Here is a 26,710-nt window from a genome sequence, read left to right as displayed (position 1 = left end):
CCTCCAGAACCTTATGTAACATTTCTCCCTACTTACGAGTCTGGCAGCAGACTCTAGATTGACCGGTTTCACCAGACCCCATGGAAACCCCGAGTCTCATAGAAAGGAGTTGTCTGCAATTTAACCGCTGCTTAGATGGCAGAATGTACTTAAAAGTGCATGCCTTGGTTTATTCATTAGTGCAATAACTGCTGTGCTGTAAGAATCAAATAGCATGACATAAACATCTTTTCTGAGCATGTACTTACTAATAAGTGAATAAAATATTTTTGAGGCAGTCCATATAAACCACTGCAAAGAAAGTGCCCAGCAAACTAGACCATTTTAAAGAACAGCTTATATTTATCCTTTGACATTCTCGTATGTGTCTATCCCACATCTTGATCATTTACACCCCAGTTCCCACTAGACTCCCCCAAATACCTCTTCCCTCCTTCATGTTTCCATGTCTGCCTCTGTGAGTGCACTGACCGTGCCACGTCCAGAAGACAGCATTTCCTAACACTCCTCCCATCTGCTGGCACTTGCATTCCTTCTGAGCTTTTGGCAGGGCCGATGTGCAGTGGCATTGTTAACCCGAGTTGAGAACTTTGGCCCACTTTCTGTGTTACTGCTTTTTGGCTCTTTCCCATCTGAGGCATCTCTGTGTTTCCCACTGTTGGCCTTGCGTGTATCACACACAGCTGCTTCCCCATAGGCAAGCCCCGTTAGCATGTATCATGCACAGCTTGCTTAGCATGTATCACACAGAGCTGCTTCCTCTGTAGGCAAGTCCTTTTAGCGTGTATCAGACACAGTCTGGTACTTCCATAGTCAATCCCTTTTATGTCCCAACATCTTACAATAGTTTCTTTTCTCCTACAGCCAACTAAGGATAGATGGAAATTCACACCTGTGAAATAAATTTGGCCTCAATGATTAAGTTCTGGGTAGAACTGTGGGTTTGCTAGTATATTATACCTCAAAGGTGGAAATCAACAATTTTCTTTTTAAAGGAATAAACAGGATATACTTTAGGCTGTGTGAACCATGTGGTTTCTATCACAATTATTCAAATCTGCTCTGGTTGTAGAAAATGTAGTATAGACAACATAGGTGTAAATAACTGAGTGTGGCTATGTTCCAGTAAAAGACACAGGGAGATGTATCACCTTAGGCAGCAGTCATGTAATTCAGCTTTTCCCCAATCACTGAGTGCCATAACCCTATAATGAAATTGTCAGTATTAGGCCACATATAATTTTGAAGAGGCTCACTAAACACTATCATATGGAGGACCTTATCCCCTTTCAGGGGTAATATCAATAATCAGATGAGAAATGGTGCTTTAATAGTGCTTGATAAGTATCCAGAACTAGTCTATTTTATCTGAATTAACTTCACTTAAACTTGCAACCCTAATCAGTATTTTGCACCCTAAATCCAAGCCATCTCCTGATGATGAAATCAAGGCACAGACTGAGGAGACAGAATTAGTGGATCTAGATGCCCAGTGAGCTGCCCCCTCTCACCTCCACAAACCATCTTGATACTGTATGTGATACGTTCAAGAGAGCCTGGAAGGTATTACTAATCCAGTCCTCTCTGGCATGCCTTAGAAACATGGGACCCAGGAGAGGCAAGTGACTGTTGAAAGGTCATGCCTTCACTGGTAACAGATAAACAGGTCTTGAAATAAATGAAATCACCATTGGGAAGGCCTGGAAATGGAAACGATTCTTAAGTTAATTGTCACAAAGATAAAATCCCTTTAAATATGCAGAATTGCTCTAATCTCTCACTTTAAGTTTTATTTTTATAGTCAATTTCACTTCAGTTTGATAAATACACAATAGATGGAGTTATTTTTATTTTTGACATCTTGAGAGGCAGTGCACTCAAAGAGAAGGTGACATATTTTTCCCTCCACTCCTGGCCTCCGCTGGGCTCTATGTCCATGACTCTGAAGCCCCAAGGTATATAAGCATCATTTGAGAGTGATTAGGATAAAGGATGCTAAGCACCGGCTCCCCAGCCTGGAGACCAATTTCACTGAGGATCTGGCAGAATCATGACAACGCCTTCAGGAGAGTCTAGAATACAGCCCAGGGTGTGAACACTACCTGGGAATCTCATTTAGTTTTGTAAGCTGACATGTCCACATGTGTGAACAGCTTGAATTAAAAATACCATATGGCATGAAATAAAACTGTAGTTAATTGTGCATGGATTATAGTAATAAAAATATGACCACATTCCAAGAAGGAATGAAGCTTTATTTATCACAGATGAACTGTACTGAGGGCTGTAATATTCAGATCAGTTTTGTTTGAGGATGATTTTTGGATTGACATGTGTAGCTGTAGAACTAAATTGACCTAGGCTTAGAGATTCTGATGGGTGACTATGAGTCTTTGTGGCTCACCTAAAGTCTGCTTTCTACCTTTCTGTCATTGTCTTATTGGGAGGAACTGATAGAGGGAAGGAACAAGTCTTTCAGAGGCTTAGATTTTGCTACCATTCTTCACCTACCTACAAACATATAATTATTTATAACGGAAGACTTTAGAAAGCAACTGTGTATAGTAGAAAAACTTGGGATAGAAATAGATCATCTAGGAGAACAAGGAGAATACAAATTACTAGGGACTCCAGACAGTGTAATTACTACTATTAAATGTGAAATTTAAGTTTTCTGGCAGTGAGGGTAAAAGGGAGAAACATGTTGGGCTATATTGCTTCATACTCTGGGTAAACCCAGCTTTCACATTTGTCTGCAGAGAAAACTGTTATTTTGAGCAAAGCTCAACCAATAATTTAACACACGCGTTCTTGAGATAATGCGGTTGAAAATGTCTTCACGACAGCTCTACGAAAGTTGTAAAAGTGCTGTGGTATTGACTTGAATGCGTCATCAGCTGATTATTGCTTCCTTATTTCTTCATGACATTTGCCTTTAAGATGAATAAAATGGTGCAATGTTAGTCTCTGGTGATATATCTCTTTTTTTGTTTTGTTTTGTTTCATTTTTGTTTTTTTGACAGTATTTCTCTGTGGCTTTGGAGGCTGTCCTGGAACTAGCTCTTGTATACAAGGCTGGTCTGGAACTCACAGAGATCTGCCTGCTTCTGCCCCCCCGAGTGCTGGGATTAAAGGCGTGCGCCACCACTGGCGGTGATAACCTTATTTCTTTTCTTTTTTTTTATTTAACTTTTTACACATGTTACTCTCAGTTCCCTCTCCTTCCCCTCCTCCCCTGGTTCCCCAATCCTCCCAGCCCCCCACTCCACTCCATCCCCACTCTGCTCCCCAGGGAGGGTAAGGGCTTCCATGAGGGATTTTCAGAGTCTGTCATATCATCCTAGGCAGGGCCTAGGTCCTCCCCTATGTGTCTAGGTTGAGAGCATCCCTCCATGTGGGATGGGCTCCCAGAGTCTATTTTTATGCCAGGAATAAATACTGATCTACTCTCCAAGGTCCCACAGATTGCCAAGGCCTCTTCTCTGTCACCCAGGTTTGGTGAGAGGGATGCCTGGATCAGTCCCATGCTGGCCTCTCAGGCATCACTCTGGGGTCCATGTGTTCCTCCTTGTTTAGATCAGCTGCCTCTGTGGGTTTCGCCAGCCTGGTCTTGATTCCTTTGCTCATCACTCTTCTTTGCAACTGGGTTCCAGGAATTCAGTTCGGTTTTTAGCTGTGGGTGTCTGCCTCTGCTTCAGTCAGCCACTGGATGAGGGTTCTAGGGTGGCATATAAAGTAGTCATCAATCTCATTATCAGGGGATGGCATTTAAGGTAGCCTTAATGCCAGTCGGTGTCATTCTTGTAGATCTGTGAAGATCTCACTAGTGCCAGATCACTCCTCCAACTTATAATGGCTGCCGCTATTATGGTATCTCTCATCCTTCTCTCCTCTCCTCTCTTCCTGCTCTACCATGTCCTCCTCTCCCCTCCTCTTCTCCCCCTTTCTTTCTCCCATCTCCCTCTCTCCTCCCCTTCCCCCTGCTCCCAATCTAATTAGGAAATCTCCTCCCATAACCCGTCTCCAGGTTACTATGCATATCTCTCTTAGGGTCCTCCCTGCTTCCTAGACTCTCTGGCGGTGGGATTGTAGGCTGGCAATCCCCTGCTCTATGTCTAAAATCCATATATGAGTGAGTACATACCATGTTTGTATTTTTGTGACTGGGATAACCTTATTTCTTATTCTTTGGGGGTTTACCATACAAAAGAGGAAAAGTGATAAGTCAAAGTCGAGGGGGTAGGAGTCTGAATCAAAGCTGTGCAATTATTTGTACCTATTTTTAACAAAAGAATAAATGGGATGCCGTGGGATATCAGAAGGAGCACTGTTGGGATATGTATGTGTGATTGAATTTGTGAAAGCAGACACATGAGCACTGCAAATGCAATCCAAGAAGAAGAGTATCAGAAGAGGTGGGAGGAAGGGGTGTGGCACCTTAGCAAAATTACTCTCCTAAGGATGGAAGGCTTACATGGTAGCATGGGATCAGAGAAATCTGTAGGAGTTAGATTTGAGAGGGTTAACTCAAACATTTGTGATATCATATGAAAGCAATGAGTAGTCACCTCAGTGCTTTTGGTCAGGGACTTACATGGTTTGTGTTTTACAAAGAACACCCCAGGGCAATGTGGAAGGAAGGTAGGCCAGGAGGCCCTGGGTGTAATTCTCTTTTTAAATGCTGAAGATCTGAAGGAAAGCCATGCCATTGAATATCTCCTGAGACTAACAACTACACAGGAGAATGTAGGTTTAATGATTGCAGGAGAGATAAATTAGAATGAACCAAAAAGGCTTGCTTGCTTAGGAGTCTGGGTGGTAGGCACAATTGATGGAGCCAGGAAAAATGGAGAAAACTATAGATAGAGACCAAGCTGTCTAAATTGGTGAAGCTGAGTTCAGTTAGTGCTGAAGGCTATCCTGTGGAGAATTTTCAGGATTGAGATCTGAACTGAAGGCAATATATTTTGAATTTATCAGAATGTAGATGGTAGCTAAAACATGCTAGTGAAATATCTGAATATCAAGAAACTGATGAAAAATCAGAGTTTGGAACTCTGAGAAACCTTCACTCTTAGAAGTTATGTAGCGAACAGAGGAGACAGAAGTGTGGTTTAAAAACATGAGCAAGGAATACAGAGTAATAGACATGACCAGTGGGACATGTGTCAGTTACTAGTGATGAAATTTTGGATAGAGAAAGTTAGCATAAAACTGTCTCTGTGACATAGCATCTGTGGCAGGTGGAACTAGGTAGACATCGGGTCTCTTTTGAGTTTTCTTTTGAGATGCTTTTGGTAGTTTATTGTTTGGAGAATAGGTGATTTACATATTGCATATGTTTTCTATAGTAGATGAGATTTTTCACACATTTGAACTCAGCAGTGAATGCAGAATAAATGTATCTCTTGTATAGAAAAGAAATGACAGTGTCCTGGGCCATGGAACATGGAAGAGATTGTAGTTTACAAAATTTTGAGGTCCATAGTTTTCATCTAGGAATCACTTCAATATATAGAAATGAAGTACTCAGTGAAATGAATGATTTCAAAGAAAACTGTCCTGAAGGCCTTGCTAGGGTGGCACCTTGTTAGTAGAAGGTAAATTATAGCACCACAGTGACTTTGCCACTGTTAATCTTCCCTTTCAGGCATTACGTATGAACACAGTGGAGGTTCCAAGGTTGCTTTTGCTGACATCCATCTTGAGTGCATCTGTATCCTCGCTCTGCATACTAACTGTATTCCAAGACACCCGTCCCAAGGTTGTTCCTTTTCTCTAATATAGGATGTACTTCCTGCTTCACTCATTTTCCACAAGTAGCAGCCAAATCAAAGTCCTACTTGACAGTCCTCTGTTGATTCTTCACTGCCTTATATTGCTATATAGACTTCTAGAACATCAATAAACTATCATAGTATGCTTCCAGCCTTCCTGATCAGCTACTGTGCACACCATGTCTCTAGAGTTTTCAGTTCTCTAAGTGTACCTTGTCCTTCACTATAAGGAACTTTGCCTGTTGTGTTTCTTTTCCTATGCTAGTTCTAATGTCACTTTCAAATGAGTCCTTCTGGTATATTCTGTGATCTGGCTTTCAGAAAACTGACCTCAGTGAAGAGTGAGTTGAGGCACAAAAGTCCAGTCCCCCCAGTCTTAGCTGACAGTTAGGCTTATCAATTCTTAACAGTATTCAGTTCTACAGTTTGGGCTTCTGTTGTTATGAGCATTTCCCTCTTAGGATATCTCAGCACGTTGTAGTTGTAAAGAAGACAACCATTTTACTTCTTTAAGCTCAATTACAGAGAGCACCATATACCAGCCCTGCAAGACTGATGTTTCACTGTTTTGGGTGGTGAGAGGTCTATAGCATTGATTTGTTTGGAGGGCTGTGAAAGCGTATTTGCCAAGCTCTGCTTCCTGGCTCACAGGAAGTTTTTTGCTGTGTCATCATGTTTTTCCCTTCTCTTAGTGTCTGTGTGTTGACGCTTCCTTCTTATGAGAACACCAGTCTTGATGCATTAGGGTTCCAATGGGTGACCCCAGTTTAAGTTGAATGTTTCACAGTTTCAAGAAACTGTGTCAATAATTCAGCCTAGGGAAAAGTATTGTTCTAGTTGCATTATGCTGCTTCAACAACATACATTGGCCAGAAGTAACTTGAGGAGGACAGGGATTATGTGGTTTACACTTTCAGGTCGTGATCCATCACTGAAAAAAGTCATGGCAGGAACTTCAATCAGAACCAATAGAGCAGAGGTTTTATACCTTCCCAGTGCTGTGACTCTTTAATACAGTTTCTCATGTTGTGCTGACCCCCAACCATAAAATTGCTTTTGTTGCTACTTCATAAGTATAATTTTGATACTGTTATGAATCATAATGTAAATATCTAATATTCCATCCCTGTGAAAGGTTGAAAACCACTTCCAGAGAAGAACCAGGGTAGTTGACTCACTCTCTGACTTGTTCCTAAATTTATGCTTAGCTGGTTTTCTTATATAGCTCAGGTCCATGCCTAGGGATGGAACTTCTCACAGTGGGCTGGGACTTCTATATCAATTACATATTAAGACAGTCCCTTTCAGACATGGCCAACATGATCTTTACAATCCCTCAATTGATACTCTCTTAGATGAGTTTTTTGCTGCACCAAGTTGACAGCTGAAACCAATTAGTACAGGTATCTGTCAATAATGGATTTAATTATGTGATACTCAGTAACAGAAAATGAAAGAACAGTAGGAGAAATTATTTCTTTCATCTATTATCTGTATTAGTTGCTTTTTGTTGGTGCGATAAAACACCATGACTAAAGCAACTTATAAAAGAAGAATGATTTGTCGTATATGTCCAGAGAATTAGGGTCCGTATGGGCAGGGATAGCGTGGCAGCATGCAGCTGGTGTGATGGCAGGAGCGGGAAGCAGAGCAAACTGGAGGTATGTGAAGTGCTTTACTCTTAAAGCACCTCCAGGAACATGGATCCTGCAGCCAGGCTCTGCCTCCTAATCTTCACCTCCAGGAACATGGATCCTGCAGCCAGGCTCTGCCTCCCAAGCTTCCTGTCCAGGAACATGGATCCTGCAGCCAGGCTCTGCCTCCCAAACTTCCCGTCCAGGAACATGGATCCTGCAGCCAGGCTCTGCCTCCTAAGCTCCGCCAAACAGTGTCACCAACTGTGGGCTGAGTGCTCAAGTGTCTGAAACTAATGATATTTCTTGTTTGAACAGACACAACTTATAAACTATGTCACACATCCAAACAGAACAAGAAAGCAGCTGTGCTTCTCCAAATCACCATGTACTGTATTTACACTGTTGTCTGTGACCTGTAGCGGTACTTTTCTTTGGGCCTCCAGCTCACAAATAATGACACGGAGACTTATTAATCATGAACGCTTTAGCTTAGGCTTGTTCTCAACTAGCTCTTGTAACTTAAATTAACCCATTCATATTAATCTCTCATCTGCCGCGTGGTCCCTTACCTCATCTCTACACCGCACATCCCGCCTCGTGTGACTGGCGACTCCACCCTTGTCCCTAGAGTTCTCTCTGCCTGGAAGTCCTGCCTATACCTCCTGCCTAGCTACTAGGCACTCAGCCTTTTGTCATATTTTTATATTAATTAGATAAAATTTATGGGACTGATAGAATTTTCTTCATTACTCATAATTTAATAGCCCAGTCACATTTTAGTTTCATATTGGGTTGGCCATAAAATGTTAAATTAGTTAAACACAGCACAGTCATCCTACTTAGGAAGTTTTCTGCACACACGCACTCACTCACTCACACACACACACACACACACACTTTTCACTTTTGTCTGGGTTTGGATTTTGAATAGGGTCTCAGCAAAATCTATTTTCTGTGCTTGGAATATACTTCTCTGGTATGTTTATTGAGAAGGAATTCCAACTCCACAGTTAGGTTTTTTTTTTTTGGTGTAATTACTAAACAAACGTTCATGTTCATACAACCATTCCACCATTTCTCTGGTTTCCTTATCTTCTTATTATCTGTGGCCAGAAAATAATGCTGACTTTCCTTTTTAGGAGAAGGCTAGTCTGTGTCTCTAAGAGCCATTAGTGGATCACACCTCCACTGCTGTGTCCATATAACGGACTTGGCGCTTCCATGCCAGAGTCTCGTGTCTATCCCGAGGTGGATTTTTGCCGAGTGCTTGTATGCTCACTCTGCCTGATGCTGGCATTGTTGCCAGTGAGGTCTGCTTTGACAGACAGCTGATGCACAGCAAGCAGCCCCCGTCCTGATGCTTCAGTAGCTCTTGTACCTCAGGGGCCAGCCTGTTAGGTGAAGCCAACAGCAGTGTCGCAGTGTGCCTGCCTGGCGTCACAAAGCCACGTCACTCAGATAAATTAAGCTGATGTGGATTTGCAATAAGAAAGCAAAATTGTAGAGTGGTAGCTACCCATTTCCCATGGTCTTCAGTTAAGTTGTAGTGTTAACAGGCTGGGTTTTATTTAGCTTGAGGTTGGTTGAATCACAAAAGAAGCTGTGCAAGGGCTGGAGAGATGGCTCAGCCGTTGAAGGCTAGGCTCACAACCAAAACTATAAGAAGCAGTACTAATCCAAGGTGGTAATTTTCTTCAACAATTTTCTACTATGCATACATACATACATACATACATACATACATACATACATACATACATGGGATCTTGATTATATCTTACCTGCCTCTAGCTTCCCCTAGGACTTTTCACCTCATCTTCTTCTCAGCATCATGGCCTTCCCTTATAAAATCAATTAATTTATTGACTTATTCCACTGAATTCTGTTAATGCTACGCAGAGGCACACACACACGGGGTCATTCCTGAAAAATGGGAAACCTTCCAGTGGCCACAGTCCTAAAGAAAAGTGACCCTCTTCTCCCAGCAAACGTCAGCTGTCAATAACTCATCAAGGGTTGGGATCTCAGGAGCCCTTCCCCGATCAAGGCTTGATCTTGTGTAGGTTAGTGTGGGTACCTCCGACTGCCGTGCATCCCCGTGTGCAACGGTCCTGTCATGTGCAGGGCACAGGGCGTCACGTCATGTCTCCCCACAGTGTTCCATCCTTTTGTCAACTTTTTATTTTTAATTATGTGTATATGTCTCTAGGGGGGATTTATGCATGAGTTTGATGCTCACAGAATCCAGAAGAGGGCATTGAATCCCCTGGAGCTGGAGGTACAGGTTGTTGTGAGTAACCTGATAGAGATACTGGGTGCCGAATGTGGATCCTCCGGAAGAGCAGTACAGTCTGTTAACCACTGGGCTGTCTCTCCTGCCTCAACGCAAAATTCTGTTCTCATAAAACATACATCTGTGGTACCTCTTGTAGTGGATCAGTATTTATTCCTATTTGAATGGACTTTGGGAGCCCATTCCCCATAGAGCGATACTCTCTCAGCCTAGACACACAGGGAAGGGTTTAGGCCCTGCTCCAAATGATGTGGCAGACTTTGAAGATCCCCCGTGGAAGGCCTCACCCTCCCTGGGGTGTAGAAAGGGGATGGAATAGGGGGTCAGTGGGGGGCAGGGGAGGAGGGGAAGGAGAGGGAACTGGGATTGGCATGTAAAACAAGCTTGTTTCTAATTTAAATAAAAAGGAAACCCATATTTTTTAGATTTATTATCTTATTTTATATGGATGAGTGTTAACACCACATATGTATGTGCATCATGTGTGTGCCCAGTGCCCACGGAGGCCAGAGGAGGGAATCAGAGGCCCTGGGACTGGAGTTATGTGTTGTTGTGCGTGCTGGGAAGTGAAACTGGGTTTCAATTTTGCAAGAGCAAGAGTTGCTCTAAACCACCAAGGCATCTCTCCAGCCCCCAACCAACATACCATTCCTAATGCATTTGACTTTATTAAATACTTCTAGGTAGCACAGGCAGGCTTATTTTGGACATTTTTGAGAACAGTGTGCATTAAAATATGGGCACACCTCCTCTTCTTAATTACTATGTCATGAACAGTTTCCAGTTTCTAATCCTGTCTGTGAATCTTTTGGAGAAAGGGGAGGACTTGGATTTAGGAGTGTACGTGTAGGGCTGAGTAAGTCCCTCTTATTTTATCTGCAAATATTTACTCCCTTTAGAAGGAACTAAAATTTACACAGTACGCCCCTCCCACCACTTGCTGAGCTGAGCCAGGCCAGTGGGGCTGAAATAAAGTTCCACAGATAAATGGGCAATTTCTAGGAGCACAGAAAGGCAAACAGAATCCTGGTAAATAGATGACTTTATAAAGATCTTTTCTGTTCTGTGAAAGTTAAGCCTGGCTTGGGAACTTCATTCTGGGCTGACTGAGTATTAATTTTAATTTGGTACAGTTGCTTCCATCTGACCTTTCTAAATAATCTAAATATTGCAGCCAAAAATCTCTACCATAACTTAAAAAAATCTATGATAAATTATCCATAAATATTTCTCTGGGGGCTTATAATATAATTTATAATATAACTATAAGCCATAATAGTTGGTTCTTTTTTTTTTAACTGATATAGATCTTTATTTTTTTCTCATTCTTTACTTCCCATTATTGGCTGTTAACTCTTTTCCTGAAGGAATTTTCTTTAGGGGGAACATTACTGAGGATTGAACCTGGGACCTCACGTGCCAGGCAGGTGCTCTACCACTGAGCTACAACCCCAACTGAATATTCTAGTTGGTTCTTAGTTATAGGCTTAAATTTACCTAGAGGAGGTTTTTATTCTGTAAATTTCATATTTCAGTAATTACTTTTACTTTAGAATCCTACACATTAAAAACTATTTAAACTACCACTGACACCAAAAGAAGATTAGCACAAGGTGAGATGAATAAAAATGAATTTTTAGTGGTGTCAAATTACCCTTCTGAATGAACTAAAAGCAGAATTACGGTTTAGCGAGTGCACTGTGCACTTCATCATTTCCAGAGTTCCATGTAAGCAGGACTGCAGAACCTGCTGTGAGAGTGAGGGGGAAGCGGGATGGCCTCCAGGGACACTTTGCTGTCTGTTTAACACTGATTTGTGTGTTTCTAGCAAGCCCAGCCTTTATCTCCACGTCCCATAAAATACTCAGTTTGATTCTCTTTATAACTTATCCTCTATCTTTTAGCACATTCTTGCTGCAGAGTTTATCTTTAGTTATCTGTATCCTGGGTTCACAGCATCTTGTTTAAAGAATCAGGCATCATTTAATACTCCTTTCTTTTTTGGGGGGGAGGAGGAAAAAGTTTATTTTTATATTTTAAAATTATTTTTATTTAAATTATAAACAATCTTATTTTACACATCAATCCCAGTTCCCTCTCCCTCCTGTCCTCCCATTCCCCCCACCAACCCCCATCCCATCCCCATCCACTCCTCAGGGAGGGTGAGGCCTTCCACGAGGGATCATCAAAGTCTGTCTAGGCTGAGAGAGTACCCCTCCACAGGGAATGGGCTCCCAAAGCTCATTTGTGTGCTAGGGATAAATACTGATTGGCTCATCATATTACTGGAGGAAGAGTCATGTAGCTTATGAAAGTGTTGGAAATATTTAATGTAGAATTTGGTATTTATGTGTGGTGCAGGCATGTGACTTACTTTCATGAAAAATATAATGTCAGATACATATGTATCTAGATAGTGTTAACCTTGGGCTTGAGTTTTGCCTTGACTTTCTCCAGTGTTTAAAATTACTTTAAGAGCAGCACTGAATGGGATGACAGAATAACACCCCCAGGGTCTCTTTTAAGCACTATCATGGTTCTCTATGCAGACTGCGGTAGGGTTTTGTTTTTCCCAGTGCTCAAGTCAATTTACCTTTGACATATCTTTGTGAACTGTTTTTCAGCTTTTATGCCAATTGCAAATCCTTTCTGGAAAATTAGTCAGCCATTTTATTTTTTTCATGTATTGACTGGGTAAATATTAAATGCCCCTCAGTCAAAGAGAACAGAATTGAAGAGAACTCTGAGTAACATCGAAATTCAATTTTTCTGTCATCAATACACATTTTGACATTTTACCAGTCCACTTAAATTTTTTTCCAGGAAAATATACATTACTATTCTATAGGTTATGCTGCTTAATTCTATAAACCAGTTCCTGCTTCCCACAGCATGGGGTAACTTGATGTGCTCAGTTCAACTCCAGAGTATACATGTGGAAGTCCCACACTACCACTCCACAGGCATTCTGCAGAATTCTGGGAGGGGAATCTCCAAGGAGTAATAGAAGGTTCGATGTGGTCCAGACAGAGCCAGATCCTGTTCCCATTCCACCATAACACAAGGGGCTGTGACGTTTCTACGCCTGTGTGAACACCAAGTATGCAGGCACACCACCCTTCCCATCACAGGTCTAGACGCTGCGCCAGTGCCACGATTCTGGCCTTTCTCCTAGTCTACTGTGCCCAGTGGACTAGCTCAGAATTCTCTGGGGTCAAGAATTCTCATGCCTGCCTTTCCAGTACCATTATGCTTTCCTTGGTTATTTTTTACTTTTTGCCTTCATTTCCACCCCCTAATATACTAATAAGGATGTCCATAAGGGTATGGCTACAACCCTTTTAGGTAAGAACCCAACTAGGAAAAAAACCCTTCCCTATCTTGCTAAATAGGGCATAGAAAGGTAGTTAGGTCCTTTGAGATGTTTCTACCGAGGATCAGAAAAACTCACATTTGAAGTGAGTGGATTGTTCTCATGTCCTCATCAACAGCAGCAAGAAATGCCGAAAGAGAGAAAGCAAAAAATGAACAGACAGAAAGGACAAAAAAAATTGAAAAGCCAACATAGACTTCATACTAAAAAATAAGTGACTGTTTTACACCTTGCAGCATTCAAATAAAGAAAATAGAGAACAATAAAAATGAATTTTGGCCAGTGTGATATAGTCATTTGTCAGTATTAATGATCAGTATGAATTATGATTATAGCTTGATGTAAATTGCACTCATGGCTCTTGTATATTTGTGATTGCCGTATTCAAACACAGTAGTACTTGATTGTACTTACTTTGTGTAGAATTTCTGTGATTTGGTTAATTTTAGACCTGTTCCAAAAATGAGCACATCAGAAGCTAGAGATGGTAAATGACTTGGCTTAAAGCCATGTGACTGTTACTAAGTACTAGTACTGACACTTGAACTTGATCTTTCTGGCTATATGTAACACCATTTCTTCTTATAGCTAAAATATTTGAGTGACTTTTCAGATGTCTAACACAGAGCTTCTAATTTGCTCTAGATCCCTTTTATATTTGCATATATGAATATGTAAAGATTTATTTTTATTATATACATACATACATATATATACATACATACATATATATTATATATATGTATATGGGTGTTTTGCTTGCATGTATGTCTTCTGTGCACCTTGTGTGTGTGTGTGTGTGTGTGTGTGTGTGTGTGTGTGTGTGTGTGTAATGGCCACAGAGGCCTGAAGAGGGTGTCAGATCCCCTGAAACTGGAATTACAGACAGTTGTGAGCTTCCATACGGGTGCTGGGAACTGAATATGGATCCTCTGCAAAAGCAGTAAGTGAGCCATCTCTCCAGTCCCAAATGTATGCATTTAAAAATACGATGTGAATATGCTGTTGCCAGCCAGAATAGAATGAACTACAAGCCCCACAATCCCAGGTGAGATATGGTGATCTTACACCTTCCTTTCTTCAAGGGGGACAGAGTTCAGTGCCATTCTTACTTTTATAAACCAAGGGTTTTTTCCATGTGTCATTAGCGTTTTGGACTAGATGGTTTTTTGTTGTGTGACCTGCCTTCTGCACTGTAGATGTTCAGCAATGCTATGGATCTTAACCTGTGAGGTGCACATGCCACCATCCAGTATGACAACCCTAAATATCTCATTGATATTGACAAAGCTGACTAACACAGTAGACTACCATTGCTCTGATGTGCTTATGTAATTATTCTTTATCAATAAAAAATTGAGAGTCAGACATCACGGTAAGTACCCGAGTAATCAGAGAAGCGGTGGAGAAGTAATCAGTGACCGCTTTTTCTGTTTCTCCATCCAAAAGGACTGAGATCCTCTCCTAGTCCTGCCTTACTACTTCCTGTCTCTGTATCTGTGTACAGTCCTCTAGAACTTCTATGGTTAATTTTGGTCAGCGAGTGGCTAGTTCTACCTCCTGATTCAAAACAAACTTTATTGTCAGAATTCAATCAAAATATCAGACAACACTTCTCTAAAGTTAACGTGAAGAGACCTTACTGCAAATGCAACCCCCCTGCACAATTTCTGTCTTGCATGTTAGGAGTTTCAAGCCACTAATGACATACGTTGTCTTACCAAAACAAGACAGGTGTATCGCTGAGGTAACAATCAAGTCCCAACTGGATCTTAGCTCTCTAGGGCAGCTGGTCTTGTGACTGGAGCTTGGCATTCTAAGACTGCTTCAGCATTCCAGAAGCTCATTCACATGCACACTCAGTCACAGCAGCAGGGAAAGAGAGCAGAGAAGAATCATGCATACAGTTTTAAATATACCCAATGGGAAGTGACATGTGTCGTTTATTAACAAAAGCAAGTTGTGTGGAACACATCTAACTTTAAAGCAGAGGAAGGCAGACACGGTTCTGGAGAAGGAGCTAAGAGATCTACATCTTAATCTGTAGGCAACAGGAAGTGAACTATGTCTACACTGAGTGTGTCTTGAGTATAGGAGACCTCAAAGCATACTCACTCCCACCCCCACCATGACACACTTCCTCTAACACAACCCTACTTTACTTCAGCAAAGCCACACCTCCTAATAGTGCCACTCCCTAGGGCTTATGGGGGGAAAATTACATTCAAACTACCACATCACCTTTTATGACATAATAGAAAAATATCTGGGAGCTAATGGTTTGATTTTGATTTTATTTAATGCAAGTTCACTGCTTCTGAGGCTTAGCATGTTTCACAAGTCTTATCCTATTTGGAAAAATTACATAGTGCTGAACAGGAGTAATGGCTGTATTTTAGTAATGTGTATTTTTAAAAGTTGAGATGATGGTATCTGTTTTTACATTTAATTTGGTTTGAAATGAATTGATGGGTTTTGTTCAGCATTCATACAATGGGCACGACTTGGGGAGTTCATTTCAATATGTTGTGGGATTTAGTTTCTAACATCTGCTTCTTTGTGTGCTTGTTGTCTCTTGATGTGTTTTCCTAAAACAGTAATACTTAAAAATCTAGCCTTTCCTCATCAGAATGAAAGACTAATTGTGTATGTCGTATGCAGATACTGAGAATTCAGGTTAGAGCCTGATTTCATGTGTTTTTTTCCAGAATTCTACCAAATATCTGGCTGGGCAGCTGCCCTCGCCAACTAGAACATGTGACCATCAAACTGAAGCATGAATTGGGAATTACAGCTGTCATGAACTTCCAGACCGAATGGGATATCATCCAGAATTCTTCAGGCTGTAACCGCTACCCTGAACCCATGACTCCAGACACCATGATGAAACTGTACAAGGAAGAAGGCTTGGCCTACATCTGGATGCCCACACCAGACATGAGCACTGAGGGTGAGAGTCAGAAACAGCACTCTGGTTCTTTGCTGAACTTGTTTCAGAGACACACTTATTGTCTGTCTTTCGGTCATCTATAATTGAATGCCTCAACTATTAATTATAAAATGAAATTAACATACGATTTAGATTTAATATGTCTTTAGATACTTTGACAGGGTTCTGTTTAACATGGCTTCTTTAACTTTTTATACTATATATACTAAATATATATTTTATAATATGTATATATTATACACTTAATATATATAGGGTATCTACTGTGTGTGTGTGCATTATGTTAGTGTCTGGGAGCACAGAGTGTATAGTCCCTGAGGGATGGCAAGTGTTAATGGAATGGACAAAAATAGGAGTTTAAAAGCATAATGGGTTAGTTTTAAAGAATCACAGACATTCTGCAGAGCTTGGGTAGATAGTCTAGAAATGCTTTTGAGGAGGTGGTGTCTGGCACTGACTGGAGGAAGGACAGGATGGGAGAAGTTTAGAAGAGCCCTTAGGTCGGGGGAGGAGCTGAAAGACCAGTGTACTGAGGATGCGGAAGTGCCCCCAGGATCTGGGCTCCAGTGAGAACGTCACACTGTACTAGCAAAGCTACCGCAGAGAAAGGATGAGAAGCTGGGAAATGCCACGGTTTTTTTGGTTTTAGTATTTTCATCAAAAGTCCACTTCCATTGCAGCGTGGGCAGCTTGGAGCTGGGCTTGGGGGTCCAGTGACGTGGGTGCACGAAGATGGGTGATGCTGTGAGGAATGAGGCATGCGGGCTGTGGGGAGGATGGCAGAGAGTCAGTATCAGCTGGGCAAGCCCTGGAGCACCGTGGCTGGGTGCCGCTGGGGAAGCATAGTTGCGACATAAGATGCGGTAAGGCAAGTTCAAAACCATTTACAGTGCAGGGAGAGTGGACAGCGAGTGATGCGATGTGCTCTGGGGGTTATGGCTTCCTTCTCAAGATAGGCAGCCTACGTGAATTCTGTGGCATTTGAAGTGGACCTGCCTGGCTTGGAAGAGAGATGTGAGACGTGGACAGAGGGAGCGCAATAAGGAACATAGACAAAGTCGCAGAGGCTTGGAGCTCTAGGAGAGCCGTATATAAACGTGGTAGACATTTGCTGAGAAGTAGGGGTAACTGTTTTCAGGTAAGAGAACCACATCTGGACCACAGTATTAACAAATTGTCAGCAGAGGGCAGCAGAGAGCTGTAGAGTGCATCGGTTTTGGGGAGTTAAGAGATTGGTTCTTCTGGGTAAAAGAGAATGACAGTGAAGCCTATCCAAGAAGCCAGAAAACATTTCTCCCCTCTGCTCTCTCTGTAAAGATATAGTGTGACTCCAGCCACTCCTAATTGACATGCCTTAACTCATCAGGTTCTCAGACGGTCCAAGTAGATGTTATAGTCACCCCCATTTTGCAGAGGAAGAGACAGGCACAAAAAGGTTGTGTGGTGGGAACAGGTCTTCTGACTGGAAAGAGTCACAACCCAGATTTTGAGGGCGATAGTCTGACTCACAGCAATGTTCCCCAAGCCAGGCTTCGAAGTAGCAACTACCTGTTTCTTCGTATAGCTCAGGCAGAGTCTACAGACCGACATAATTTCAGTTCCTTCGGTTCGTGTTTAGCTAGAGTTCTGCAAAGCCATGAACCGAGGGTACATAGCTCATCCATCACCCCAACAACCAGTGGTCTGTAAGCAGAACACCTTGAGGACCGTAGGAAACCTGTGTTACTGGCCACCTTTGGTACTTCAAATACCTCGTGTGAACTTCCTGGCCAGACAGGTCCCTCAGTAGATTTGGACTGTTCCATCATTAAGGAATAGTGTAATTTATGTTCCTTGAGGTGGGGAGAGACATTGACATTCCAGTTATTTCTCTTAGTCATCTGAGCAAATGAATCTTAGCTTAGTGTAAGAGCCCTGCCTTTTCTCCAGGCTAAACCCCAAGCAGAAACAGAATTCTCATCAGCTGAAAGTGGGATGGGTTTGCTTTGCACAGATGGTCTCTGGTTTTAAAACAGTCACAGACTTGTTAGGACTCTTGTAGCCCACACAGACACTTTGAGTTGGCTTCTGTGGTTCTAATTTCACAGCATTGTTGCACATCGATGTAAATATGAGGGAAACAGGCAGGGAACAGTTGAGCTATTAATTCTAGCTGCTACTCACCCCACTGAATCCCATGCTCTGCTAAATGAAGGCTCTGCTGGCAAATAGGCAAGTTGTTCAGCAGTTTGGGGTCTATTTATCCACTAGGACTCATTGTTGTGGTTGTCACTGGGTGACCAGGTTAGTGCATCTAAGGCCAGCTACCATGCACAGCCAACAGAACACAGGATGAGAGCAAAGAAGCAACCCCTGCATCCCCACCTGCAGCAGGACAGACTGACACTGCTAAAGGGCTCCTTTGTCTCAGTCGGACCTGGAGAAGCGATCAAGGAGTTAACTCTTCCTGAGTGGCAGAGTGACTCTCTACCCACAGATTAATCTAGGTAGCTTACAGTTACAGGCTAATGCATATATAGATGAATCCACCTGGATATTTTTAGAAGTCCAGGGGGAGGGCTGGTATCTGTCTGGAAGCATTCCGAGCTCCTTCGCAGTGCTGTCAGGTTAAGTCTGCAAAGGAGAGTCTGTTAGACGCAACTGTCACAGGCCTGCTGCAATCAATTGTCCTATTGATCCCCCTGTTGTACATTTTGTCATATAAGGTGTAGACACCTTCTTCTTTTCATTTGTTCTTTTGTAAAATGTGGTTTGTCTCTTTCACCTGAGAAATTAAAAAAAAATCTCCAAATTCCAGTAGCTACTTCAATGAAATAAACTGCATTTGCTCATTAGAACTTCCTTCTCAGGGGAAGTCAGATTTGGGGTTGACCTCTGTTCCAGTAACACCCTCTTCCCCTCCCATTGAGCTCTAAGAGTCTGGCTATTGCTTTGTTCCCACAGCCTGGGTTGGTCACTCTCTTACCCAGCGGTCTGAATTCATCTCTGGCTTTATGCAAAGACACTGGTCACGGGATCAGAAGCTGGTCAAGCTGGAGCTTTGTAGGCATTGAGTAGCTTGGGATGCAGCCAGGTTAATTCCAGCATTGAACATTTAAGGGTGGGAATCTCTACTAACTAGATTATAATTGATAGTATTCAGGCATCTGTCCTGTCCTGTCCTAGGGGTTCTGACTGGATACGCCCTCAGCTGCAGCCACTAAGAGCACCACCTGTGCACATTCACTATGTTCCTTTTTAACACTCCCTCCCTCCCTCCCTCCCTCCCTCCCTCCCTCCCTCCCTCCCTCCCTCCCTCCCTCCCTCCCTTCCTTCCCTTTTTTGTCTCTCTCCCTCTGTTTGTTCCTCCTTCTCCCTCTCTCTCCATCTCCCCCTCTCTCTCCTGCTGCTCCTGTCTCTGGAGGCTGATCTCCTCCCTTCCCTTTCCCTTTTTATAATCCCTTTCCCTAGTAAAAATCCCCTCTGCTTGAACACTGTCTCATGGTGTCTTTCTCTCGTGCACCGTTTTTCTTAAATTGCAACAATAGTAGACTGTATGATTAGTCACAAGTTTTAAAAAATATTTTATTAATTCTCTGAGGATTTCATAAAATGTATTTTGATCAGACTTACCCTGACTCCTCCTTGTAATTCCGCCCAGATCCACCCCTCACTGTATCTTCGTACACCCTTCCCACACTGTAGACTTGTTTTGTATATAACTCCCAGGGTCTGCTTTGCGCTGACCATATGATGTGGGGCCATCCTCTGCAGCAAGAGACACACTTGTGAAGAAAACTGACTCTCTCTGCCTAGAAACTATCAAGGGCCCATAGCTTCTCAGATAGGGGCGGGAGTTCTTTACCTTTCTACAGAGGATGACACAGATAAGATGGACCCTCATCTACACTATAGCTCGAAGGTGGAAAACAAGACTGTCCAAGTAAAATAACAATGTGTACCGTTATATATACTGCCCCAGGCTAAGAAAGAAAAGATGTGCACGCTTGCTGTGGATTTCTTTCTTGGTCAACCTTAGACAAAGCAAAGCATTCCTTTAGGGGCATTTGATCTCCCCTATTTAAGGTTCTAAAGTGCCAGGTGCTAAAAACCTGTTTTTTTTATAACCTTGGCTTGTTCAATACCTACTTCCCTTTCAGGGATTTTTTTAGACATCTGAGACTTAGACTAGCCTATAGCAGGTTTTGAACACAAGGTAGAATGGAGAAGTCTAACAGTGTCTCAGATCAAACAAATGGTATTGTTTCATTGCTGTTCCTTGTTCAGTTTTTGTTTTGTTTTTCTGTTTTACGAGACAGGGTTTCTCTGTATTGTTTTGGAGGCTGTCGGTCCAGCCTGGCCTCGAATTCACAGAGATCCGCCTGCCTCTGTCTCCCGAGTGCTGGGATTAAAGGCGTGCGCCGCCACCTCCCGGCTCCTTGTTCAGTTTTTATTGAGGTATCTAATGACTGCTGAGCGAGCATCTACTTACACCCAATGCTTGTTTTAAATTCCAAGGGGGGAAACACAGATGGTGGAGTACCCTGGCCACATGGGGGTCGAGCCCACGGGAACTTGGAATGGTGGGACAAGAGATACAAGAAACAGACAGCATGACAGACTTCCCAATCAAGCTGAGAGATTTTATTTTCCTCAGGCATGTTATATAGTAGTTAGGGTAGGAATTGGGGGGGGTCATTGCCTGGTAATCAGGCCTAGGGGTGTTCATGGTCAGGTACCAAGGAGTGTTTTTGGTCACTTACTGAGGGGTGTTGATAGTTGCAGACCATCACTGATGCTGAGCAGCAGGTAAAGGTTGCAGGGTGAGTCACTAAATAACCTAATTGTAGGGAGAAGGGTTATTAAGTAATCTAACTGCAGATTGTTATCAGCTGTTCCTGTGAGCCCAGGTTCTTCTTATCAAGGAATTGGAAAGGGCAGGAAGGCTGATAACAAAATTCTTAAAAGAGCTGGCAGTGTTTACAAGAGGTCCTAAATAACAATGATCTCACTCCCGACAGTGGAGTGTTTTGCTTGACCTACATAAGGTTTGTACTTTTTTCAATTTAGTTAGCAACATTTAAAATCTGGAACATTTTTCATAAACTATAATCTGGGAGCAGGGGTGATTGCTCAGTGGTTAATAGCACTTGTTTCTGCAGAGGACTCAGGTTTGGTTCCCAGCACCCACATAGTCGCCCACAACAGTGTGTAACTCCTGTTTCTGGGGATCTGACACCCTCCTCTGGCCTCCCCTGGCACAAGGCATGATGGGGTACATGTATATACTTGGAGGCAAACATTCATGCACATAAGATAACAAGTAAACCTTTAGAAAAAGAATCTGATTATTTTTACCTTACTGTTTTAAGGCTGGAAACTTTTATCTGTAAATTTGTATGTTCTGGTTGATACAGTGAGGACCATTTTATCATTCCTTGGTGACTCGGGGTCTGCACTGGGGCCCTTGGATGCAGACCTCTTAGACCTGGGAAGACACTGAAGTCACACAGGGTCATAGTAACATGGAGGGACTTTGAGAATCCAGACTGAGATGAGAGATGGAGAGTGCCAGTAACCAGGTGGGTTAGGAAGGAACACAGCACAGGGGTCAATGCCAGAGGCTTTGTGGTCAGACTGACTGCATTTGAGTGGCCACTTAAGGGTTTCATTGGGATCATGACTGAGGGGATCTTGGAGGCATGGTGAGCTTCTATGAAAACTCTACTTTCAAGGTACTGGCTTCTGATTCTAAGGCACTGTATTGGCCACTTCAGAGTATTAGCACTGCTAAAGAGGACATCTCAGGGGTGAAAGCCACAGGGCATAATTCTAGGCTTCAGTGAAGACCTGTAGGTGAGGGAGGGACTTCTCATCTCTTCAGTCATCCAACAGGGACCATAACATGGACACAAGACATCTCTGTAGTCCTGGGAGATCCTCCTGGGGCCATCGTGTCCCTCTATGATATACAGAGAAACTAGAGAATGCCAAGTTGTAAGTGCACAGTTAAAACCCAATAGTTCTGTGTAGTCACCCTCTTTCATTCCCTTCTGAAGCCATTTGTCATGATGCTGCCCACAAAAATACTAGACAGATAAACAAAAGTCTCACTAAATGTCTCTCTAGAGAGAGCTTATGAGCAGAAAGAATGGTCAGCTCAGAGCTCAGAGGATGGTCGGTTGTTACTCCCCTGCCTGGCCGGATTCAGGAGCTGCTGGGAATCAGCCAGACCCAGCATACTTCTCAGGATGGGGGGGCATTTGATCATCAGAATAGCAGTCAGAGGACAGTAAAACTGTGTCAGTATTCACTGGATTGTGGCGACATAAATGATTGGTTATCCCATACTCGGTTACTTGAATGAAAACCAGCATATTAAATTCTGTCTCATATTGCATCTATCTAAGCAGTGAGTATGACTGAGTCACTAACCAGTGTGAACTAATTGTGTGCTTTCTGTCTGCCTGGAAGGACACTTAGGAGTAGTGAGATTGAGAGGGACAGGATTTATCAAGTTTTCTTTGAAATCCTCTAAAACCACTGCCAAATCTCTGCAAATGTTTTCAAAAAGATGTTAAAAATCCTTTCTTCTGATTCCTGCCCTCCCCAAAACATTTGGTAGTTAGCTTTGTAGAGAGCTTTTCATCAATGCCGAGCATCTCAAAAAGCACTAATATCCCTGGAATAGTTAGGTTAGGTACGGACTATCGGGGATGCCCGCTCCTCCTTGGTATTCTCAGGTATTGAACTTGTTTCACTTTTCTCAACTAAAGCAGGAAATGAAGCAAACGGTCACACCCCGTTTCCCCTGAGCTCAGGGTTCTGCTGTAGTGCACTGGCAGAATTTCTAGCTGTGACATAGCAGTTCCTCTATTCACTCACGTTCTGTGCTTCCTCTGTCTAGGCCGGGTGCAGATGCTGCCACAGGCTGTGTGCCTCCTGCACGCCCTGCTGGAGAACGGACACACTGTGTACGTCCACTGCAACGCCGGGGTGGGCCGCTCCACAGCTGCAGTGTGCGGCTGGCTCCACTACGTGATTGGCTGGAGTCTGCGGAAGGTGCAGTACTTCATCATGGCCAAGAGGCCCGCAGTCTACATTGATGAAGAAGCCTTGGCCCAGGCGCAGGAAGACTTTTTTCAGAAGTTTGGGAAGGTTCACTCTTCCATATGCAGCTTATAGGTGACCAGCCTGCCTCTCCTTCTAGTTGTCTTAATACGGAACCAGGGGCGTGGCTAGCGGAAGATCTATAGACAAAGACCCCATCAGAACTGAGGCGGCTGTAGCCCCCAGGTCACCTGTGGATACCCTCTATTACAGCTTGTTAGGGCTTCTCTGTGGAATATTTTACAAAGGAAACTGCATGCCACATGAAAAAAACTCAAAGTCAGTTGGGCAATGTATGCCTGCAGTTGCTGCTGCCGTAGGCTGGGGCTTCTGCTTACAGACACTGCATGGGTTGTTATGGATTTGTGATGCTTTAAATGCAGAAGACAAGAGAGTGGCTATGTGGATTTTATCATTACACACACACACACACACACACACACACACACACACACACACACACACGGCATGCACACACATGCAAAACACATAAGCATTTTACTGAACTGAAATTCTAGTCATTTGCCAGGGGAAGAGATAAATACATAAGCCTGAATGTGATACAGAAAGAGCTCACCATGGACATAAAACCACGGCTTTCTGTAATTTTCTTCATCCGTTTCACAGTTGTTAACATCTCTGAGATACCGCCCCTCTTATTTCCCTGTCCTCCCCATGTGATAGCAGGAATAGTTGGCCCTCTGTTTTTTCTTGTCTTTTAATTGCTACTTTCCCCCCTCAAGACAGGGTTTGTACTACTCAGTTTAGCATAACCCATGGTAACCTTTCTGCCCCAGTCTCCCGAGAACTGGGATTACAGGTGTGTGCTCCCGCACAGCACCACGGTTTCCCAGTGGAGGTTTATTCAGCACAGCGGGCTGGCCCAAGTCTCATGCTAAGTAGGAACGAGGTGAAGTTTGTAATCCCATCTCTTAGGCTCAGTGCTGCTTCCATTGTAATTAGTTGTCCAGCAGACTGTCATGGATGCAGCCTTGCCTCTCAGGGTAACGTCACTACCCCTGCAGTTGTTTCTACAGTGAGATGTGGGACAGTGCATTTAGAAAACCATTTTATTCTCTTCAACCTTCTTTAAGCTGTGGTGTGTGATTTCAAGGCCAATTTATCTGAGTCATAGTTCATGAGCGGAAGGAGCCCGAGGAGGCCAAGTGCACAGATGAGTGTTGTGTGTAAGGAGGTGCTGTCCCTGGCACGGTAATCAGCTCAGTACGGCGCACATTGCAGTTCCTCCCAAACGTGGATTATTCTGTTGGGCTTTATCAGAAGTACAAATATCAGCAAAACTTTGCTTCCCAAGATACACATCCTAGAAGCATCTATGTTCCATCCTCTGGAAGACAGTCGCCATCTACAGCTGGCATATTAGGGCACAGAGGGGGACTTATCTTTATCACCACTGTGGGCCAGTTGCTTTCCTACCTCTAATGCGATGACACTTCACTGTGGGCCAGAGAGGCGAAAGCTCATGTTCATTGTCATTGTCATCCATGGAGCCCATGAAATGAGATGCAAAGCTAGGGTTGTCTCTCAGATCCCATACTGTCAAAAGTTAAAATGTGAGGCCCAAGTGTGTTTCTCTTCCCTATTTTGTAAGCACGTGTTAACAGATAGAAGAGGTGGTGATTTGGGAGGCAGAGGGGACAAGAAGGCCACAGCCTGAGTTCCCATAGTGCTCAGGATAGGGAAGATTTCTAGACATGATGGCACTCAGAGGAGGAAGCAAGGGAGAGAGATGTTTCAGCATGGCAGCAAGACACCCAGTGAGGTGGTCTTTGCTTTGGACTGAGCACCCTACAAGAAATATTTCTCCTATCGTTACAAAGTTAAGTCTGTAAACCAACATCAAGTGATGCCCAGCCTCTTCTGCAAAATATAGCTAGGTGTAGCTCTTGTGTCTAAGAACCAATCTATAGTCATAATGTATTAGGTAAAATTTAATTTTTAAATTGAGTATTTTAAACATGGTGTTCTTGTATGTGTGTGTGTGTGTGTGTGTGTGAGAGAGAGAGAGAGAGAGAGAGAGAGAGAGAGAGAGAGAGAGAGAGAGAGAGAGAGAGAGAGAGAGAGAGAGAGGAGAGAGCGCCAGAGCCTTTTGTTAATATCTTAAGAAATCTGGCTATACAAGTTCCATTGTACAATGGCCTTTTTTTCAGGTGGCTTTTTCTCTGTGACTCTGGCAAAATTGTTGAGAACTATTGACGAACATTTTAGAATGACCCCACTTGCCCTCAGTGGATGGGTTGTCTAATGTATCTCAAAAATCACCTGGGAATTTTGCTAAATAAAAGCATAAAAAAAGACCTTTGTGCCACAGAATTGTTTAATGCTGTCAACTTACTCTGAAATCTAGAAGAACATACTTTTTTTATTTGTAAAAAGGGCATTCAGCTGAGAAAAATGGCTTTTTCTTTGTTGTCTTTTCTCATTAACCTCTGAGAAAGGATGGTTGACAGAAGTCTAATATGGAAGCCCCACAAAGAAGTGAAGGTGAGATTCAAGAATGTTGTGGGACACCACAGAAGATTCTGTCTCAAGTGACTCTTACTGAACACCTTTTTGAGTGTGGGTATGTGTGGGGTGCTGGAATGGAACTCAGGACCTTACAAATGCTAAAGTACCCTGAACCTTGATTTATACCTCCAGACCAATGAAACTTCACTCACAGGATTCTCACAGGGAATCCTAAGAAGATCTCATGCTTGGTTAAGGAACACCAAGGTACCATTAACTGTCCTTTAGACTCCAAACATGACCTTCTTTTATTTTGTGGGGCAAAATTGGTAAAAAGGAGAAAATAACAATCTTTTTCTCTTTGTTCACTTGGCATGTCCTAAAAATGCTGAAGAAAAAAATGTAGTAAAGAGTTTAGGAATGAGAAGGAAATAATGAAGCAAGAGACTCAAACGTGAACTAAATGGGAATTAGAACTCTCCGTACACTGTGAAACAGAGGCAAGATGGAAAGTTAAAATCCAAATTCCCTTTAAAAATAATCAAATGCAAATACTTTAGAGGAGAAAAGAGCCAAAATTCCATAGTTTAATGGAGAGTGTTGTAACTGAGTGCCAGAGGAGATGGGTAAGTCAGGAACACAGGTAAGGTGATCATCATGGTGTGGAGGAGTAGAGGAGGCTTAATGCAGATGAGACCAAACAATATAGAGGGGGAAGACTTGATGGGAGGATTAATGAAAACTGGGGTAAGCAGAGGGAAAAAACAGAGTAAACACAAAGCTAAGTTATATTTGTGCCTTACTTTCTATTGCTGTGAGGAGACAGCATGACCAAGGCAATGGGTTCAGAGGGTTAGGGTCCATCATGGTGGGAAGCATGGCAGACAGCGCGGTGCTGGAGTAGTGGCTGAGAGCTCACATCTGAAAGATGGAGGCAGAGAGAGACAGAGAAGCAGAGACACAGAGGGGCAGAAAACTGGGAATGGTTTGGGCTTTTGAAACCTCAAAGCCCACTCCCAGGTACACACACCCTCCAACAAGGCCACACCTGCTAATTCTTCCCAAGCAGTTCTTCCAACTGGGAACCCAATATTCAAATATATGCATCTATGGACATTCTCA

At 42.9% G+C, this 26,710-nt stretch overlaps 1 protein-coding gene across 2 annotated transcripts in view; it reads left to right on the top strand.

Annotated features, from left to right (window-relative positions):
• Positions 1 to 25,437, top strand: part of Epm2a (EPM2A glucan phosphatase, laforin) — a 92,052-nt gene extending 66,615 nt beyond the window's left edge. Inside the window, exons 3-4 of one of the 2 annotated variants that reach the window (XM_040758148.1) lie at positions 15,789 to 16,030; positions 22,917 to 25,437. In XM_040758148.1, the coding sequence (XP_040614082.1) occupies positions 15,789 to 16,030; positions 22,917 to 23,194 (520 nt within the window). In that variant the 3' untranslated portion in view covers positions 23,195 to 25,437. The remainder of the gene's footprint in view (positions 1 to 15,788; positions 16,031 to 22,916) is intronic. The other variant, XM_040758149.1, reaches the window with a different exon arrangement.
• Positions 25,438 to 26,710: the final 1,273 nt, after the last annotated feature.

The sequence above is a fragment of the Mesocricetus auratus genome, unplaced genomic scaffold, assembly GCF_017639785.1.
Source record: "Mesocricetus auratus isolate SY011 unplaced genomic scaffold, BCM_Maur_2.0 Super-Scaffold_100018, whole genome shotgun sequence".
Classification (NCBI taxonomy): Eukaryota; Metazoa; Chordata; class Mammalia; order Rodentia; family Cricetidae; genus Mesocricetus; species Mesocricetus auratus.
Note: the sequence above shows the minus strand (reverse complement) of the source record. Positions and strands in the feature narration are given on the sequence as shown.